This window comes from Athene noctua, chromosome 1 (assembly GCF_965140245.1).
Source record: "Athene noctua chromosome 1, bAthNoc1.hap1.1, whole genome shotgun sequence".
Classification (NCBI taxonomy): Eukaryota; Metazoa; Chordata; class Aves; order Strigiformes; family Strigidae; genus Athene; species Athene noctua.
In genome coordinates, this window is record NC_134037.1 from 240,272,712 (window position 1) to 240,295,325 (window position 22,614).

At 39.5% G+C, this 22,614-nt stretch overlaps 1 protein-coding gene across 1 annotated transcript in view; it reads right to left on the reverse strand.

The window, feature by feature from the left end:
• Nucleotides 1-3,631: 3,631 nt before the first annotated feature.
• The window catches only part of KL (klotho), a 45,910-nt gene continuing 26,927 nt past the window's right edge, over nucleotides 3,632-22,614 (reverse strand). The window contains exons 2-5 of the mRNA XM_074931910.1: nucleotides 16,409-16,919; nucleotides 11,503-11,771; nucleotides 7,807-8,923; nucleotides 3,632-3,969 (exon numbers count right to left, since the gene is read on the reverse strand). Coding sequence (XP_074788011.1) covers nucleotides 3,632-3,969; nucleotides 7,807-8,923; nucleotides 11,503-11,771; nucleotides 16,409-16,919 — 2,235 coding nt within the window. The remainder of the gene's footprint in view (nucleotides 3,970-7,806; nucleotides 8,924-11,502; nucleotides 11,772-16,408; nucleotides 16,920-22,614) is intronic.

The following is a 22,614-nucleotide window of genomic DNA, read 5'->3' on the forward strand; positions in this document are numbered from 1 at the left end:
ACCAAAACCCCTCCAGAACTCCAGGTCTGTTGAAAAAAACTGTTTAGATACAGGCCCCAGCAATCTCCAACAAAAGTTATTTATGTGGCACTGGAAAAACAAACAGCAGCACAAACTCCTTGAAGCGTTATCATGATATCCTCTAAGGTACTCTGTACTTCTTGTTGCAGACAGAGAAATCGAAGAGAATAAACAGTAAGATCATATTACAATTTGCTACGTACAGTATCTTTATTTCGTTTCTGAGATTGTTACAAAAACAATATAACATTCATTCTTTCATTTAGCAAAGGCATCCTTTCCACAGTCACTCTGTACAATCTTTTTAAGAAATAAAACAGAAGTTTTGCACTCACTTCACAAATATATTTTGAATAAAAATATAATTTTGTATTTTACAACATGTTTGATCTGGAGCGTTGAGCAAACTGCCAACCACATTTGATTCTAAAACCAAGGTTAGAATCAAGAAACTAGTCTAGATAAGACACTCCATGTTAACACTCATCACATGTAGACTCCAGTTGCTCTTCAGAAAATACAATCCCATCCTCCCATTAGCTGTTTTTGCAGCCTGACTATGGAGTCCCCTCTGCTCCAAGTCCTTGCTACTGTCAGCATTTCTGCTCTAGCCGCACAGATGGTGACGGGGAAGGGCCAGATCATCGCTCACACGTGGGTATTGAACGGAAGTGCCCCACAGCCCACAGTCTGATCACAGGAGGTGATTACAGCATCAGTTTGCATGAGCACACTGCAATTCTTCTTGGGCAGGTACCTAATCTTTGCCTACTCAAGGGCTTTTTTGTTGTTAGTGAAGAGTGATTTTTTCCAAGAAGATTGACAACAAACTCGCACTGATTACATAAAATGAAGCAGATTCCCGAGGCAAAACCATACCATTATCTCCATCAGACCAGCCTGTATTTTGTCTGGCCCATCGTTGTGCAATTCATTCCCCAAGAGCTCTGCACTGCTGTGCACAGGCAGCACCACAGGCAGAGAGCTTAGGAGAAGACTTCGGCAACTGCTGTGCCCAGCTCGAGCCGGTCGCTGCTCTGCAGCGATACTTAAAAACTCTTCTGAAGGGAATTGTGCCAAAGGCTGCGTTATTTCTATGGGCCACGGCACCATGAGCGGATGCGATCATACAGCTTCATAGCAACAAACCCCAATTTACCTACAAATTAGATATCCAGCTGGTGCCATCTGCCTGTCGGTGGTTACATATCACCCAGACTCTACGGGAAGAGCCTGCAGTGTCTCCTCCATGCTCGGACTGCTGTTTCACACACTGTGCTGTGGCTGAGACGTTAAATAGTACAGTGCAGCAACTTGCTAGATGGTTAATGGTTAGTGATGTGTCAGGACGGGCCAGTGCCCACCAGCACATCACCGGTGCTCTTCTGGACTTGCCCTGTCTCCTGAGCCCCCTCAAACCTAGGGGAGGCACATACACTGGGCTTCTCAGAAAGATCAGCTCCAGACTCTTTGTTTTACCAACAGCAAAATAATTATACATGCACACACATAACACACAAGTTAGGCATGACCTGGCTACAGTTTGTATTAAATGAATATCACTTTTTGTTATGCACTGTGAAGGCATCTGACTACTGGAGTGATTCATTGCCATGCCATGAAAAGAGCCATTTGGCATTTCACACATTTAGGGAGAGCTATTTCTTTGTAATCCACACTGCGCCAGGCACCAATGCATAAATATACAGCAGTTTAAAATTTGCTCTTCTTCAGCAATTCCTATCAGGCTATAAATAATTTTTATATATATTTTTAATACTTCATCACTTACCCTGAATTTTTCACCTTAATCTTGATACCAAAATACACATTAGTGCAAAGAAAGACCATTTTAAGACTGGAACTAGAAGACAAATATATTAATCATTATTATAAGATACTAATTCTTTTTTATTTTCATAGTTTTTTTAAGAAAAAAATATAATCTTAAATTACAAATGAAAATAATCTTTCATATGTAAGTTTTAATTTACAGTATAGAGTCACAGAATCACAGAGTATTCAAGTTGAAAGGAACCCTGGGAGGTCATTTAGTCATCTACTAGTAATCTAGTAGATAAACATCACATTTAATACAGCATAATCAGCTTTAGTAGATAAATAATTCTTAATTAACACAGAGCACTTTTCCTTTAAAATATTCTTTCCAGTGAGTGACATTATTCACATAGCAATAAAAATACAATTACAGCTGAAGGCGATGCAGGCCTAGAGTTAGAGAGTGGAGAAAAATTACCTCACTGCTTTATACCGAGGACACTCCTAATGTAGTGATTCACAAGGCAGGCAAAATAACATAGAGGTTTTTTCCATTTTCTATTTCTACTAATAAACAATGTTGGTAGTATCTTGAGAATTTATCTTGCTGAGAGAAAAATGAGATGTCCTCGGATATTCAGCCATACTTTGGGATGAAATGCTGCCAGGGCCAGATCCAGTTGCTCAAAGGAGACCCCTCCACCAACCTGTAAGAGTTTGGGAGCAACAGCTCCAAGAGCTTATACCCTGGCAAAAGCAGCAAAAGCAACAATAAAGTGCTGGATTATTACACCAAAATGCTGGCATTCAGAGTTTCCACACTCAACACAAATGGCATGCAGAGACCATTTTATTAAATTACACACCAGTTTCCAGCAGGTAAGCAGTTGGGCAGCAGCGGAGTGGCAGCTGTGTGCAACTCACTGTGAGAAGCACAGAAATGGGGTGCCCCAGGCCTGCCCTCTCCGTGGGTACAGGGCACAGGGTCAGGCACACAGCTTTCTGACAACTGAGACAGCAAAGACATCCCAGTTCCTGCTCTCTGCCTTTTACTGACCAAATCAAAGAGAAGCCCTTTCACCCTTCCCATCTCTTCCCATCAGATGGCATGACCCCTGCCATCCCTGGACATACCCCTGCTGCCTTCTCCACTGAGAAAGACACAGTTTCTTTAGCTTAAATTCCCCCATGACATCCTGAAGTCAGATGCAGCTGTCAGCAAGCTGAACAGTAGTTAACTGATATACTGAGAGCTCCCAGCACCACAGACTCATGTCCCCCTGTTCTTCCCCCTGTATCTGCCTTAGGAAAGGGGGTTTCCTTTCCCCTGGCACTGCTTTGTGCAATTCTCCTCTGTCTCTGCTCAGTTATGTTCCCTGCTCCAGTCATGTGCTGACTCCAATCAAGAAACATTAAACCCTAATTTGGAAAAGTAAACCATTTTGTTTCTCCCCAGTCTTCTCTTGGAGAATTTGACATTGACTCTTTGATCATTCCATGTCTTTAAAACATACTTTCACCTGTCCAACTCAGCGAGGCAAAACCAAAGGGGGGAAAACATCTGCTCAACAAAGGTCCCAGGGAAAGTTGTGAGATAACTCCAACCACAGGAATTAAGTATTGGTCGTAAACCAAATATACTAAACCAGAGAAAATGATTTCTGGAAGCCATATGCTAGCAATCTCTTCTCAGTGTCAGTGTCCTGCAGTATCAGGCAATGCAAATGCCCTCCTAGTGCTGAAGCAATCACAACATTGTGTGCTCTTATTTCAGATTTCCCAAAGGGATGCAAGAGAAAGGGTGGTGAGTGATGTATTCAAAGGGACAGATCTATTTATACCTTCTTTCTACCCTCCTGGAGTAGTAAGTAATGAAGAATATAGTAACAATAAAAGCAACAAATATGAAAGAGATAAAGGCTAATAATGATTTTCTCGTTCGGAAGAAGTGGCATTCAGGACACGAGGCAATCTCTTCTGGGCACACAAACTCAGGAGTTTCAGGACCAGGAAATCCATTATTGTCAATTATTTCCCTGTAATGTTTCATAGAAGGCTTTGGTTCATATTGATTTGCGACATAACTGTAGAGACCATATTTAGGAGCAGTCTTGTCATTAAAAGAATAGACAAAATATCCTTGAAGGTTAACATTATCCAAGGTGTAAGCTGCAAAAGAAAACAAAGGGTTGAAGAAATGAATAAATGTGACCTTGGCATTCAAGAGCCGACCATATGTCAGCACATAAAGCAGGAGCAGGGGGATGTTAAAACCCACATCTACACCTCTCCAAAATAAGGTAAGGTACACATACATCTATGAATTGTTTCTCATAAAAAGTAAGAATCTGTCAGCCAATGCCAGACACTGTGATCTGCAAGTATCCTGCAGTTTATTTCCTTATGTTTGGTAAACACAGCTGTGAGTGCATGACTGTGTTTAATGATCGGCATGGAGCCTATCATGAAAAGATGGCTCTCTTTTTCATGTATGAAAGAGTACAGGTTTTTTGGTTTTCCCACACCTGGATTTCTGCAACCTATTTCTCTGATCGCCCCTTCTCTCTTGCAGAGCACCTCCTGATGGGGACAGCCAAGGAACAAAGGAACAGAGGACATCAGGCTTCACTTCTCACTAACAAAGGCATAGTAACACCAGAAAAGGACGTGCCCATGCTAAGGTCATGTACTGAGATATCACCAGTGCAAGCGGAAGTTATGCAAATCATAGCATAGACCTCTCTTGTTATTGACCCAAGTTTCTGATCCAAGATGATCTTTATTCATCTTTATTCAGAACACGTCCACAATCCATACTGCTAACTTGGCTACTGGAAGAGGTCCAGTAGCTGGAGCATTAACCTTCAGCCATCAGTCCTGCTTGACAAAATCAATCAATCCACAGTAGTAAATGCAAATTGTAATGCTTAATCTCTCAAAATCACTATTCGTAACAAATTAAAGCAACATCTTCTAGCAGATGAACACAGGACTGAAAGCTAATAATTGCTCTAGTTTCATACGCCTCTGGAAATAATTCTTTCTACAGCCACATGCAAGACATTGAGCACCTCTAACCTACTTTTCATGTGTAAAATGAAATAATATTTACCTGCCCTTTTATTGAGCTGCTACCCAGGACAATTAGTTTGTGTTTGTAAAACTGCATGTGGAGTTAATCATGTTACATAAATGGTTACTGCTGTTCTTTGGTTTCAGTTGACAAAGATATATTTAAACAGTGTACAAAGCACTTAAAAATATAGCCTCAGTCCAAAGGGTCCTGTACTGTATTCTGGAATCATTTATCTGCACAAACCTGTCGGCTCCCTTGGAACAATGCAGGTGAGCAACATTACATGCACAAATGCTGCCACATGCAGTCCCTGAAATCAGCTGAAGAAGGCAGAATAGGAACTTCAAGGTGAAAGCACCCATGTACCAAATCCTCTCTCATTCCCCTCCAGCATGACAGGAATTAAGGACACAAGATTTGTAATTCATCTGTTACTGCACAGGGTCTTGCAGAAAAAATGCAAGTTTTGGAGAAACCTGAATCAGTCATGTTGCCAAGGTTAAGAGCTTGCTCCCTGTGTAAGGGCAAGGTGGACAAAAGCACAATACCAGATGGGGAGAAGAAAAGAGACTGAAAAATCTGGTATTACTGACACATCAAACATTATGGAGCAGCGTATGAAGCGTCAGAAGTGGGAGAGTGAACTTTAGGGCAAGTGTTATGGCTAGTTAATGGGGACATATTCATCCATGACAAAGAAGGTGAAAAGACAGGAAAGTATGGCTCACATGTGATGGCTGAGAAACATAGAAGCCATTTCCAGGTTGGACAGCAGAAGGGAGAAGGAAGTGACAGGGGGATACTGGTACGAGATCAGTACGAACGACAAAGTTTTGTAAAAAAAAAAAGAGGGATGTGCAGGTGTGCTGTCTAACAGGAACTAGGACAAAAGCCTGTATCCATACACACTTCGAAAAGAGAAGTGCCAGGAACTGGTATGGTCTAAAGTGGTAGGAAGGATGGAAGCAATACAGAATAAACAGATTAAAACCATGAGCTCAAATATAGCCAAGATATGTTTTTTAGTGACAGATGCAGAAGACATGGAGCCAGTGCTTCAAAATGCTGAAGAAGGAACACTTGGGCACAATATTGATGTTCAGTAATTTGTGAAAGAGGTGGAAATGACACAGGAGGAAGTTAAAGTCAATATTTAACAGAGTGGACAGGATGACCTAGCAAATTATGGAACTGCCAGCTATCCTTCACTACCGAGCAAAAGAATGGAATAGACTACATAAGGCTTTATAAATAAGAATTAAGGGAGATATGTATGATTAATGTCAATTAGCTTAGTTTTATGAAAAATAAATCTTGTCAAATAACATGGCATCTTTTTTCTGAGATTAGCAGATCAATAAAAGTAATGATGTTTGATGTAATATACTTAGAACTTCACAAGGCAACTACTTGGTATTACATGGCATTTGGATCAAGAAAATAGAATGTTACAAGTTCAAGTGGAGCCTACAACAAGCAGATTTCAACTAGTCTCAAACAGAACTAGTAAGTCGAGAAATGTAATTGCAGGGAAGTAAGTGTCACAGTAGGTGCATTTCTACCGTAGTTGTGGAGATTGGCTTTTAGCACTAAAGTATTTATTTAATGATCTTAAATATATCAGCAACCTGAAAGAAAACTGAAACTATTTCTCACAAAGTCTGCAAATAACACAAAGATCAGGGACATAATTTAGCTAATGTAGCAAGCTTTGCACAAGCAAGCAACTGGCATTTGAACATGACCAAACGCAAGGATGTGGAAGAACAAGCAGACCATACTTTGGCAGAGGGCCTTCTGCCTGGAGGCAGGAATCTGTAACTGAGTTTGAAATCTCAGTAGATTACCACAGAGTGTGTGTAACTAACCTGCTGCCATGGCCAAAAGGGCTAATGGGCTGCTTAGATGTATGAAAGAGGCATAAAAGTGTAAGAGGTTACATTATACCTGCCTGAGATACAGGTGTGGCTGTGGTAGGAACAGTATGTCCAGGTCTGGGTTTACCCCTTTCATGAAGAATGCTGGCAAATAGAAAAACTTTTAATAATGTAAAGGTTCTAAATGATGTTTTACAGTAAGGGACATAAAGAGCTTTGTCTGTGCTATTTATCAGAGATATAGAGAACTAATTTTCTGTCTGTAATACCTACACAGGTAAAATACATGGAAATGCACAACAAAATGGCTTAAAGCTGAATCTAAACAAAATTAATACTAGAAGTAAGATTTATATGTACTATACACACACATATATAAAAACAGTAAATAATTACCCACTGCAACAGCTTACAGTGAGATGTAGAAGATTCTTCATCAGTAAAAATTATCTCATTTGGGTCTTGTGCTTTTCTTAAAAAACAGCGTGTGTTGTATGACAGGATGACTCAAAATGCCTCCTTTTTGCCTTATAATTTATGAATCTTTGAAACAGAGAAAAAGACTGGTTTGGGTTCTGAATACCAGGAAAGAGTCCAGGAAATGGTATAATGAGGTAGATAGCTGAATTATTATGAAGATCGCTGTTGGATAAGATCACTGTTGGATAAGATACAGAGACAGCTGAGGAACAGAACTCATATCCAGCCCTGAGGCACATCAGTGGAGAGAAGTAACAAAGCAAAACAACAGAAGTACTATAAGAAGAAAATCTGACTGAATGCATGTGGAGCTACTCACATAACATCTACTTAAATTTCTTGAATCCACAAAAAAAGTTTTGCTCTCTTATGCAGAATATGTGCAAGGTCAGTCTTCCTGATGTTTAGTAATGCAAATCAATTGCAAATCAAAGGAAAAACTGTTACGCTGCAATAACATCTCATTTATGGAGTATTCTACACAGGATTTCTTTTTTTAAAGTTAAACATACTCTATCACACAGTGTATACTAATACTGGGATTTGTGACATAAACCATCTATGGTTCCTTACCTTTTAAAGCTTCATTGATGTAATTCTCTATGTAATATACTCTGAGCTTATCATGCACCATATTCTGGTCATCGTCAATTCCATTAGCCATAACATAAATTGGGACATTGCCATACTTTGATTTAACCCACTTGAGCAATTTACGCAGTCCCCAGGGCACTACTGCAGCTCTGCTGGGGGAGTGCAGCCATGTGATGTCATTAATCATTTGAACTTCAAGGTAGTGGTCATATTTTAGTGCGTCCTCTTTCTCCCAGCCCACGAGGGTAGTAGTGTAGTGACTCAAGGCAAAAAAATCAAATGAGCCCTGGATTAACTTCTTTTCGTCTTCTGAGAAATAAGGCAAGTGGAAATTATACAGGTCAATACTGTTTCTTCGGTGAAGCCATGCTCTCATCACCTGTGGGTAGTCACCATTCCCAAAGATGGGCTCTGCAAGCCAGCCAATGTCAAACTCTAAAATTCTGTCAGCAACATCTTGGTCATTCCTGGAAAAGGGACAAGCTGGTTCTACCCAGTCGGCTTGCAGGGCTATAGATATTTTGCCCTTCTGAGATCTCCTGAATTCCTTGTCATAAAGATGCCATGCTTTTGCATGGGCTTTCAACAGGTTGTGCCCTGCGGTGTATGTCAAATTTTTCACAGACGGTTCATTCATTGTGATCCAAAATTTGACATGGTCCCCAAGACTTGTAAAGCAAAATCTGGCATACTCAACAAAAGCCTGAATAGTTTCTGGGTTTTCCCAAGCTCCATATTTGGCAAGGGAACCTGGAAGCTCTTGATTCTCAGCCATAGGTTGCCATAAAGCCACAATGGGAGTTATGTTAACTCTGAGAAGTTCACTAGCAAAACACTGATAATAATGTACAAGTGTGTGGTTGATTACAGAAAGATTACCTAAAGGAAGGATTAAAGACCATTTAAGTGAAAAATGGAAATGTGTGACATGCATTTCTTGCAGAAGAGAGATCTGAAGCCTGATAGCAGCAAAGTCAACACAGTGACGCTTGCGTTTTGAGGTGAAAACTCCATCCACTTTAATAAGCTTCTTCGTCTGGTGAACATCCCACACATAAACATTAGAGTCAAGAAACTGGGCGGGTGTCGTGTCTACCTAGGTAGAATAAGAAACATACCAGATTCAAGCTGTTCGTTCTAGGTAGGTGGGAACATCATAACCATCAAGCACAATGTAGTGAAAGAATATCCTAAGTCAAAACACTGCATTTAGCACCTCTCTTGCATCTCTGATATGGCAACATCTCTGTCTCATATGAATGAGTTAATTTTCTGTTGATATGTGATGTCAGAGAAGTACCAAATCTATACACCATTTTCACTCTACTTTCCAAACAAGCTTATGCTAATGGTCACCATGTTTACATCTTCTCCAGATTGTTCCAGTCTGTGTGGGAAACCAGGGATTGCTCAGGGATAAGGCACTAAGTCTGCAACAGATCTCCAGAGAAGCAGATCTTCAGTAAAGACTACAGTAATTTTTAAAATGTTTTTTCTTTCAAGATTAAGAAGGGCCTACAGAGAGACTGTCTGTTGTAAATTACCCAGTAGATTCAGTTTCAAGACCACTCCCTGAATGCAGTAAAAGAAATAATGAATGCAACATCATTTCTGCGTTCTTTTCCTGACTATGATGAAAGATGAGTAATGCTCTGCACTTGATTTTTAGCACGAATTCAGTTGACAAGCAAAATTTTTCCTTCCTGCTAAAGACATCCTTTTTTATTTAACTCATATTGAACTCATTTCCAAGTTATTTCAGCAGGCTGTTGAAGTCTGAATCAATTTTTTTTCAGGCCTCCGAGTAAACCCACTATATGTCACTCCAACAATAAATGCATCTCACGTAAGTCTTTAGGGCTTCAGATGTCAGAATTGCCTGTATGACATACTGACACAGTAGAAGATGAGCTTCTCACAGTCCCACAGAATTATAGTTTCACTTTTTAATTAATATCACAAACACAGTAAGGACTAGAAAATGGAAATGTAAATTGCTTAAAATTATGCACAGTGTAAAATCTCCTCATTCATATTCTAGCATATCTCTCACAAGAAAGATCCAAGCTACAATATACTGGTACCATGTGTGTTTATTTGTATTTTTTACTTTTTTTTTCTTCCTTTGGTACACAGTTTTCCCTCGAGTTCAGATTTCCTCGTCCTGACCTCTGTTTGAAAAGCAGGTGTCAGCCTACAACCAGTGTTCAACTTGTAGCTGAGGCTCTGCAGACTGTATAAAGAAGCTGCTGAAAATCAGTTGCTATTTTCTCCGGAGAGGTCAGTACTGTGCTTATAGAAGAAAGTAATAAAAAACAGCATGTCTGAGGGAAATTGCTTTTCTGGAGAATTGTCCCTTGAAGATTACTAAAGCATGCATTGCCACTAATACTGTGGGAATGCTGTCAAAAGAGTTTTTCCACTGTGATGCATCTACAAATCACACTACCTAAGCCTTACAGCGCAAAATGTTTGAATGGCCTTTTGAAATGAAAATATTCAGCTTTGAAGGTTTTGGGGATGGGAAGGATTTTTTACCTGTCTTAGGCTGACTGACTCCACAACTTTATAGCTGTTATTGATCCCAAAGGCAGCAATTCCATTTCCAATCCCTAATCTATCTGGGAGCTAGGAGGATAATGACTGTTGAATTTTCTTGGAAATCAGTGTACCAGGTGAGGAGGCTGCAGTATTTTTCAAAAGAACAAAATCAGATCTTACTTTTGGAGTGAGAAAAAACAAACAAGCCCCCTATACTCTAGCCTTAAGAAAGATTCTGTCTTTGTGGAAAATCTAAATGAAAAATTCTGTTCTTGGATCAAGCCTCAGAGTTGAATTTAACTACACCTCTTTACTGTGGTTAAAGAAGCCCAGCAAGCCAAAACAGCATCTAAGTATTACAGAGTCAAACTGTTAAAGAGACCATAACTAAGCTACAATTTTCACTCATGCTATGAAGTCTTAAAATTTGAAAGATTCTCACAAATTATCAGATTTAGTTGAAATACAGAGTGAGAGATATGAACTGGATCCGTGATTTAGATAGGTTCTATACAGGGGCACTGCAGACATCCATCAAACACAGTACTAAACAAAATGACAAAGAAGGAATACAGAAATTTCATCTAAATCTAATACTGTACTTTTTTTACACAAAAGCCCTCTCGCAGCAGTACCAGGATATATATGCATAAGATGTAGAAACATGCCACCAGAGTTTTAAGAGCTTTCAGGAACTTTTCTAAAACATATATTATAAACAGCAGACAAATATACTACCATTAAAATTACAAACATGAAAAATCAGTAATATTTCCCATTTCATAGACTAGGACATTTGGAAATACACTTTAGCAGGTCTAATCAACTTCCATTTGAAAAGGACTAACTTCCAGTAATTGATCCCATAACATGTCCTAGATGAGCATCAGACCCCTGTCAATTACTGTATGTTTTTCTAAAATGCTATTTACTATATCTCAATCTGACTGGATCTCCTTGGTCACATGCAGAAAGTATAGTAAAGACTGAAAGATACAGTGTTGCCCTGTACCCATCTCCTTGCAGCACTGTGGTAATATATATAGGCAAAGACACTCTATCCAGCAAATTTATCAATATGAGCTTGTGCACTGATCTGGCTGGACAGCCTGTCAGCTTTATCATCAGACTCACCTGAATGTAGTTGTCAACAATTCCCCAAGCAAAGCCACAGGGAAAAATACCTTCTATGGGCTGATTTTCAGGCAAAGGTGGGAAGCCATTTTTTTCTATCAGCTTTTGATAGAACAAGACAGAAGATTTTGGCATCAACTTCTTGTCATGGCTTTGAAAATCAACGTAAAACAATCCACGTCGAATGCTATATCCTCTGTGCCATTCAAAGCCATCCAGGAGCGACCAGACCGTGTAGCCAAACACATTAACGCCGTCGTACCGGATGGCTGAGGAAAGAACAAAACCAAATTTATCGCAGTGCTCATTTTATCTCTGTAGATTACACCATATCAGCAGTGTTTGCAGTATTCATGTGTAAGAACAGTGCAAGAGGTCAAATAAGTATCTTGGGGCCTGCCTCAAAGCCTGTTCAGGGAATATATTTGAACCGCATTCAGGGAGCTGCAGGTCATGGGTGCGCTGTGCAAGGCAGCAGAAGTGCCTGGCTTGGCTTTGCCAGATTTAGAAAGAGAAGCAGTGCAGCCCTAGTTTGAGCAGTGCTGCTCATTAGGTGTGCCAAACTTCAGCCTCAGAGCAGAGCACACTACGCTTGAACCGTCTGCAGCAACTGGACCAGTAAATGCACTGCACTGCACTCTGCAGCTCACTCCAGGGTAGCTTAAGTGCCATTAATGCAGCACTACCCTGTATGCAAACAAAAGTTATACTTTTTTTTCTTCTTCCCCTCCACTACAAATACATACTGAGAAAACCCTGACAACACTTCTGGTGTTCTGAAGAATTTTTATTACCACAGATTTTATGTAGAATTGATAATGCAGGAAGACCCTCTTTATCTGATAATTCTGTCTCTTTGCATCTTTTATGGCATAGCATTTCCCAGTTTAAATATTTAAGGGTTTCTAAAAATATGCATATGTTCTAGATCAACTGTTTGACTTTTAAGAATCACCACACACTTTGAAGGTTAATATCAGAGTCTACTGGCATCTGTTAGTATTGCCAGCATTACAGTTTTATTTTAAGATTTCAAATGATACTTTTAGTTGTATTAAACACTGAGATTCAGCAAAATGTTCCTGGGCAAGGCTCAGTTTCAGGAAAGCACAAATGAGTGTGCTTATTATAATTACATAATTAGACCCACCCTAATTCAGCAATGCATTTAAGCACATTCTTAAATGTTCTTTTGAACTTGAGTTTGGTTCTGTAGCCAGCAGAGTTTATCTTTATTACTCATCATCTTCTGTCAACCCAGACTGGGTACTGACTAAACATAATATTTTCCAGCCTAGTAACACTGAGAGCGTTATTTCAGGCAACCAGAATATCAAGATCCTGGTTTTATTAATGTACCTTATTACAATCAGTTACAGGGGACCACATGGATTCTTGATTGTAACCCTGTTTGAATCAATTAAATGAACTGCGGTTAAATAAGCAATGAATTTGGCCCAGTCTCTATCAGAGGTCATGAGAAAACATCTAAGGAAATGGAATATTTCTCCTCTTAAAGGCATAATTCTTTTGTGTTTGGCAAATGACAGTATTTTTCTAACCTCTTCATGCATCCAGGATGACATCTGCCATACCAGCAGAGTAAAAGCCAATGCAGGTCCAGTTTGTGAACTGGTCTCAGTGGGAATCTCTCTTTGAACAGCTTCTCACCCCTTCTGTAAGTCATCACGAAGCACTCCCACACTTCCTGAGCACCTCATAAAAACTCTCCCTGAATCCTTTTTTAAAAATGTATTAACTTTTAAGTATCACCTATGAAAGAAGCAACCTGAAAAATTTTTTGAAATTCCAGAAAGTTTGGAAGTCTCAAACACAGTATCCCACACGGACTGCATGTTACTGAAAAAACACAATAAAAATTGTCCTTTTCAAATTTTTTTTATTTTTCCTTTAACTACCTCCCCTCTTTTTTATGTCTGTTGGTATGTAAGCCAGGCTGACTGAAACCTAAACTCTCCTTGCTTCTGAAACTGAGTGGCCTTGTCCATACTCCCTACTGGAAATAACTCCTGACCTGAGCAATGCCCCACAGCTTGCCTAGAAGTATGCTACTGTGCAGGCCAGAACTCTGCCAGAAATGGGTTAAAAATTAAACAGCAGTTCAGCTCATGCTCTGTTTAGCTCACTAGTATAGAAATAGTCCAAGGAAACATGGCAGACCCATAAGCATCAAATACAGATCCTTAAAACTCTCTGCTCAGATGCAGTCCAATCCCAGGGCACAAAGGTGAGGTGTGTGAAGCCTGCAGCCCCTGCTTCCATGCGGAAGGTGCCCAGGGATCTATGTTTTGCCTCCGGACATAGCAGAGAATAGCTCAATCCTGACCCGTCAAGGGCCTAGTTGTTCCCGTTCTCCTTAAGACATTTGAATTTAGACCTGTTAACTCCCCAGATAATGACCTAAACTCTCGGCTAGTCAACATGGCACAGAGGAACTTGCATGCCCTCCTGGTCAACATGCTCCACCTTACAAGGAACAATCAATTTATCTGTCGCACCAGAGACAGAGCAGGGAAGTGAATATGACCCTAAAGTAAGTGGTTAGATACTCACCCATGTGAGGAAACATCTCCAACCTGCAGCTCTAATTAATATGTAACTACTTTATATTACAGCTCTATTTACTCTATTCAACCCTAAGTGGTATTTGGGGAAAAAAAAGAAAGATCAAAAATAGTAAACAGTAAAAGGATTTCGGACTGTGAATCCCAAATGAAGAGACCCTTTCCCACAGCCAAAAGCAAAGAAAAAAAAATGTACGGAGCTTGTGTACAGCATACAGTGTTAGAATGGACATCTACATCAGCACTTCAACTGAAATCAGGAGCACACTTTTGAACAAATCTCACTTTTTTGAACAATCATCTCACTTTGGTTCACATCACAGAGTGGCCTCAAGATGCATGACCTGGGTTCCCCTGGGGTGAAATTAATCCAGAAATGGGCTTCAGAAATGCACACAGTGTGGACACCAGGCCCTTAACACCAACCCTTTTTACTCTACAGGCTTGCTCTAACAGGGCTGCCCTTACTTGTTAATGTAGATATAGAAATAAGCAGTTTTGTCTGAACCAGTGCATATACACAATTAGGCAGAGACACTGCCCAGATCTAGGAAGCAGCAAGACCACATTTATGCAGCCCTTGGTCTAAATTCATTATCCTTGCTTCTCAGTGCTGGAGTTCCAATGCCATTTTATGGCCCTGTGACTGCTGGAATGAATTTCATGTTAAATAGCTCATGAATCTCTACATTACCAGTGCTTTATTGAACTGGATGGCCACATCCTAAATCTCTGAGAGAGACATCTGCCTTTGTCTTTAGTGTTGTCCAACAAGACTGCTCACAGCCAACATGATGCCTTTCATGAATCTTTCTCAACCAAATTACCATAGGTATTGCATAGAGAACTTTGGTATTTACAATGGATTTTGCAGATTCTAACGGCAGAATATTTGGGCGTAATAATTTTCATCATAATGATGCAAAAGTCCCTTCTGCAGACCCAGTCTGTCTCTGCCTTTTTCTTCTGCAAAAAGTTTAGCCAAGTGCTAGTATTCTTAAGCTGGCATGGCAAGACTGTCGTATTGTTGTTGTTGCTGTTATTACTATTTACTGAGTAGCACATTAAAAGTAAAGAAACTCTGTAAATTGAGATTATTTCCAGCCAGCTGTGATTAAAAGGCAGATCCATGTATGCATGTCCAGCAATTTGCAAAATAAGCAGAAATGCAGGTAATAGGAATATGGCCCCTTCACAAAGATCTCTTCATCATGCAAGCTAGTAATACTGTACTTGCTACAGTAACTTTTTCCTTCCATTTTCCCCATTTTGGATGCACTAGCTCATGTATTTATTCACCTTTTGATTTATTTGAAATAATTAGGTTTCTGGAATAGCAGATAAAACAAATGTGGGAATCCTCTGCATCTTCATGAGAGCTGAGAATAAAATGAAAGCCATTTCTGCTCATCCGCTGTATGAAAATGGCAATGTAACACAATGGCTATCTCATCTGAACTAATAGCTACAATAATACAATTTTTAAAACCAGAACAGTAAACTGTGGACAAGTAAATCTACTATTAAATTGTAAATTAAGAAATTACAAGACAATGAAAGCGGAAATGGGAACCCCAACAATTTATTGGTGACTACTAGGATTGAAAAAATCTGTTTTGCCACAAAGCAAGGAAATGAGAAAACAGAAAATGAGTCTCATACAAGGTAGTGTATTTCTCTTACTGTTTGGGAAAAAAATAATAGGTTAACAATTTAAATAATTTAGATTATAAAACCTCAAACATTCAGTTTTCCTTAAACTGATGTAAATTCAGATTATTGTGACTGATGTCCAGAGCTGTACCAATGTAAAATTTGTGCAACGGCAACACGGAGATGCAGAATGAAAAGGTCCAAATTTTTCATTTAAAAATGTATTCTTTCAGCCCTATGTCTTCTTCAGAGGAACTCCTATTGGATAGTGTTTACGTTCCCACATATATATTCTTATGTTTTGTACATATGCATTCATACGTCTAAAATATGGAAAAGAATTAATAAATAATCCAGTGAAATTCTCTAAGTCCATTGTGAATATAGTTCACACGTTTTGCACTTCCTCATACCAAAGACAGTAGAAATTTTCCAACTGACTTCAGAGACAGCAGTATCAAGCTCACCGAATGCTATCTGCAGATATTAAGGGTCTTCAAGAGCCGAAAAGAACAAACCCAGGAAAGGGATTCAGAGTCTTGTTTCACAAGTGCCAAGATGAACGTTAAAGAGTAAAATTAGTTTTCAGCCTGGTTCTTTAACATGCCTCTGTAGGCTATTTTGCATTACGATTTGTCAAGCATATATTAATACAACCTCAGTCCTACCTTTTAAAGTTTCCATAATGAATTTTTTGAGATAGTAAATATATTTGGCATCATCTCTCTTGGTGCTACCAGAAACAAACCAGCTGTTCTCCACAATGAATATTTGGGGGTTGTTATATTCTCTGCTTATCCAGTAAAGGAGCTGCCTCAGGCTTATTGATTCCAACTGCTGGAACTTCATATGAGAGTCCAAGAGCTGGAAACTCAGGGTAGCTCCAAAAGAAAGAGCAAAAAAGTCTGCTGTTCCCTTGATATACTTCTTTTCAACTTCACTGAATTCAGGCAATAGAGATGAGAGGTTGCTCTTCATGCTTTCTGGATAGTCACCATCAATAAATATGGGCTTAGCAAACCAGCCAAGCACAAAATCAAGGGATTTTTGACATTCTTTTATGTTTTTTTCAGTCATATGTTGAGGTTTTATCCAGTGGGAGCTAAGGGCAATGGACACTTTTCCTCTTTGAGTTGGACGAAAATGGTCATTGTAGAGATGCCAGACTTTAGCATGGGCCTGTTGAAAAGAAAGACTGTAATTAATGCACCTGAAATTTCATTTTAAGTAACACAATTAGTCTCAAGTACTGACATCCAGTATCATGTAGTAACCACATAAACATGACATTTGAGGGCTCAGCCTTATTCATTCATCAGCAGTTTACTACTCCTAAATTAACTTTTCTTTAGTACTATATTAATACCGTGTATCAACTAGAAATCACTGGTTGGTCAGGGAAAACAGCATCTCAGTTTTCTGTGAGATACTATTCCAGGCACTGAACACACCTTTCACTAGACACCTTTATTAACTTCTGTTGTTGAGTTCAGACATACTTCCAGTATTTACAAAAATTAAAATGCATTTAACTAAGCATGTTTCAAAGTATGTTTTCACTTTATCTGTATCTTCACAGATTATTAAATAAGGAAGGTCTATTCTTAAGAACTGCCCAGATCTCTCAAATAATACAAGACAAAGAAACACCCTTGAACTTATTCCTCTTTCAACCACAACACACAAACTACCAATCTGGATTTTAAAAAGTCGGGTGAAAAACAAGTTATCACAGCTCCTGAAAAATTATTCCAACAATTCAATTTAATTTGTTTTATTAAAATTTGCTATTTACCTCTAGGATCAGATCTCAACCATGTGTCTTGGTATAATTTTATCTGTTACTGTGAGGAGATCTTTTCTACCAAATTTATTTCCTGTGATCTTACAGAGTCAGTTGAAACAGTCTCTTGATGTTTCCTTTGAAAGCTAAATAGATTAAGTTCCTGGAGACTTGCACTATCTTCAGGCATAGCTTCAAGCTCTCTAACGATTCTCACTGCTCTCCTCTGATTCTCTTCCAATTTGTCATCATCTGTCTTAAACTGCAGAAGCAGAATTGAATATAATATGCCAGTGGTAGTCTTGCCAGCAGTAAAACCAGAGACAATTTAATACACTATTTCTGCTTATGTGGCCATAGAATTACACTGTGAGCATATGCTCATCCAAACTATGATATCTCCAGAGCCCTTCATCATCTAAAACATATTTTCTCTTCGCACCTAGCTTATCAAGGAATTTTGACTGCTCTATGAATCAACATCCCATCTTTTTGACATTTATACATTAGTAGAAATTGTAATGCTTTCTTCTAGGTCATCAATTAAAAGGTAAAAAACGAGAGATCTATTCATTAGAATAAAGACTGCTTAATAACTATTCCTAGTTTACATTTGCATTTTGAGACTTATCAGTCAGTATTTGTTCATATGTGCTGTGATGACATGAGCCTCCATTCTTGTCATACAAAGTCACAGGTGTGATGAATATATACGACAGATTATTAATCAAAGTGTCACATGCATTTTTAGCTCTCCCTAGAATATAACCCATGTAGAGAGCCTTATAATTCCGTTCCATGCAGTTGGTATGTTGGCAAATTTTATCATTAATTTATTGATAGCTGCTGTTCACAGCTTCCTTTTCATAAACTCTTACCATTCAAGCTTTGAACCACAATGATTTCCAGTTGCCAGCATTACTAGGAACATTAAGCAATTAAGATTATTAATCATTTTAGACATACACTCTGTTAATTACCCAGGAAAAATAATGAATTCTATCATTCTACTGTTCTTGCAGAATGTTAATTCTCACTGCTGGGAGAAAAACAATTGGAAGTGAAGGACAACTAAATGTAAGATCAATAATCGAGGCTCAGTCCAGCTGCCCCCATACAGAAACCTGCTGCATTTGAGTCATCATGGGGTATGATGACACCAGCTCTAGAGGAGACTAGACCCATGCCCTTTTAGAGTGGTCACCAAAACCCAAAGAGAACAATCTTGGAAACTGTAAATCACAGCACACACCTATCTGTGTGAATCTGAATCAAGCTCTCAGCTGCAAACTTCAATGTACATTCTCTCACTTATAATAATACATCAATAGCTCAAATAAATGTGATGCAGTCCTACCATCTGTTTATATTAATATAATGAATTTTGATGTGAGAAACTAAATATAGTAACCACTTCAAAGTCTCATGTCAAAAATGAGAGCTGAACTAAGCACAGGTTTAATTTTACTTCACACTGCAGCTCTATTATGCTGATAAAAGAACAAAAGACATTATGTATCATGACCAAAATGCTACACTTTAAATATTTTTAAAATACCATTGGAAACAAATGTGTCACTGCTTGCAACTCAAATTTGTACACCCAAATTTTCCTTCATAAAGGTGCCACATATTCTTCCTCTCCAGATTTCCTGTCTCAACTGTTAAGATACCACCATGCACACACAACTTCATCTCTGTCATCTGCACTTGCAAGTATGCTGTCCACCCACAGAACACCTCGAGGACTGTGGAGAACTTGCTCCATAACTCTTGTCCCTCCCTATTCCTACCAGTGGTGAGAGATCTTCCACCATTTTACTAGCTTTAATTCCACCATGAAGAAAGGAAGAAGGGAATCCCACCGGTTATCCCCTCTACACAGAGAAGGAGGTACTGCTTACTCCCTCGTTGCAATGAAAAAATATGAAGTGTAGCAATGTGGGATTATGTCATGCAACTTTACTTTCTAAGCAAGTCATCCAGTCTGCTTCTACAGAAAACAAGACTGTTGTCTAAGATATGCAGGGTGAGTCATTTTTTGGGAGTCCATCTCTCTCCACTGATGACAGGCAAAGCCTGTTACTCAGTTTAGCCAAGACATGTTCTACAGACAGAAAAAAGCAGGCAAGAAGCAGCCCACTTAAATGTCTGCCCTCTGGAGCATGCATGAAGTGGAATTATGTTATTTCAATTAAAAAAACAGCTAACCAGAAAATAGTGCATCAAAGTCCCCAGGCTCTGTGGACATAGATTAATGAAGTAGTTCGAAAACTACATAGAAATTGAGCTGGAAGAAGCCAGTGACAGAGCAGTGTCTCTCTGGAAATCTGGGACATAATTAATTTGCCTAAAATTAGGCATCTAATGCAGTTTTAGAGTACTCCAGCCTGAATTCCAGTCAGTTTCAGAAAGCTCTGAGTCTCCCATAAATCCCAAGTCATGTCTTCAGATCCACAGAGACACCTGAGACACTACAGAGTGTGTCGAACGATAATTTGCACCTATACCCATCTTCACATAAATGAATCCCAAACCTAGGGTGGGACTTATTTTGATCTGAAGACACCTTATATTTTGTTGACCACATATGGGAGCTAGATGCTGAAGCTCCCTCTATAGACCATGGAGACCTCAGGCTCCACACAGCTGCCTGGACAGAGGCATCTAATCGCCACTCCAGAGCGATACAGGCCTAGGTCACATCTGCCATTTCCATGCAGATGTCCTAAACAGCTTGGGAAATCTCATATGGCACTACTTATACTGAGCTAACAGGATCCCACTCCAAGTCAATTCACCCAACGGAGTCTAGCGACTGATTCCCCAGTACTGTACAGCAGGCGGATCACACTCAGCAGGACCGCTACCTAGGTCCCAGCAACTGTATGGATTAGCAGTAGGATTTAATTTAAAAAGGTGCCTAGACCTTTTTGAGATGCCTTACCTGAATGAGGTTGGCAGACATGATTCAGGACCCAATGGGAGACCTTGTTCCTCTGAAGCAGCAACTGGAGGCCAGGCAAAATATCTTAAGCTCAAATGACGCTATACCTCTGCTGGGACAACTGAAACCTTCTAGATGTCTGTTATCTATAACTGGAGTTTACCCTCCCAGATCACATGCAGAGAAAACAAGTAGGAACCAAACTACCATCAGTTCCTTCATATTTATATGAGATCCTACTTCCTGATCTCAGTGACTTACCTATTGATACCTATTTTTAACTCACAGCTGACAAGGATTAAGACCATGGCAATCCATACTTCAGTACTTTTACTGACACACAGCATGGTGACTTCATGTTCCTGGTTTTGCAAGATGCCGAGAGGTCTTACTTTGCTCCTTGTTAGCTCAGACAGGTGTGCCATGATGACAGATCACTTGGCTTGACTGGAAAACCTTACTAAAAAAGCCTGCTTACAAACTGGCTCTAGGAAGAGTTGTGCAAACATCCATGTGTTATGAGCAGAGCTAACTGCTAAAACCTGTGTGCTCGTTTCCAGTCTGCTGAATTTGGGTGGTCTTGCCATTATTACTTGCATTCAGAGAGTAACACATACTGTTAGATACCAAACACTTGGCTGACACCTTTTTGGGGGATACTACCCTATATTCTTGAACCTGTTGAGACTTCAGCTAAACTGGTATTGGGAAAACTGCAGATTAGCATGGGTGCTCTCTGTGCTTGTCTGTTCTTCAGGAACACTGTCAGGAAAGCTTTTAAACAGCATTTACCTTACTCTTAAAATGCTTTCATCACTAAGAAAATTATGAAGGTTTGTATCACCATGAAAATGTAAAAAAGTCTTAAAATGTAGCTTGTCCTCTTAACTAAGCCTGTTTGTATGTCTGTACTTCACTCATGTCTCAGGCCCTGTCACAGTCCCGTTTTCAAGTTGATACATTCTTCTTCTCCTGACTTTCCCACCCAATATACCTATTTGGACGACACTCTACCTATAGTCAACTTGTGAAACTGATATTGGTCATTTGTTCAGCCTTTAAGAGATCTCTGTGTGAGTCAAAGTCAGCAATGCCAACATAGAGCCTTGATGAAGTGTCAAACACATTTCCAAAGCAGAAAAGACTTCTGCAATGCCGCAGCGTGGGCTCGTCCTACAAAGTTCAAATTCCTGCAGTGATAGCAGAAATAATTCAACATAGACCAACAGGCTTCACAGTCTGACAGTCATGTACTACTCTATTGCAGAACAGATCTAAAAAGCTCAAGAATCATAAGGTGAAGTGTGATGGTTTAAGCCCTGCCAGGACCAGAGACCACGTTGCCGTTGTCCCTCCCCCACAAGTAGGGCACAAACCCCGGGTTAAAATAAGAAGAAATTTAATACAACAGTGTGATAAACAATCTGAACAACAACAGTAGCAATGATAGCAACAATAAACAGCAGTAACAGTAAACAAGACAAAAGATATACAGAGAAATACCGCAATGGTTACAGACAGCTCGCTCGCGTGCTCCCCCTCACCAAAGCCACAAAGAAAAAAGTTACCACGCTACCGTGCCCAGACCTGATGTCAGCATGGTATGAATAACCCGGCTGGTGATCCCCTCCCCCTTCTCTGCTGGGGAAACTTAACCCTATCCTAGCTGAACCAGGACATGAAGTCAATTTAGTAATATACAGACATTTGTTTGTCTGACTACTCCTCTAAATTCCTGCCCAAGACCATTAAGACCTTCCTGAATCTGGCACTGATATGTATCATTCTGCAAGTTCTTAGTACTTACACCTATTATGATGCATAACCTTCACAAGAGCAAATCAAGAATTATAATTGGGAACATCATGATTCCATAATTTGTGTTCATTCCTCTAGAACAAGTTGTCTCAATTTTGTGTGTCTTCTGAACCAGTAATAATACCACTCATTTCACAAATAAACTGCACAAATACTCTGCTCTCCACACTCAGCTGAACCATCCTGTATTAACTCTCTATTTGCAGGTTAATGAAACTGAATAGGAAAGTGTTACTGAAACCCATTTAGCAATACAAAGACAAGAGTTAATTGGAAAACATGTGCAAAGGCTTTTTGATTATTAGAAACCAAGCTGATGTACCTCC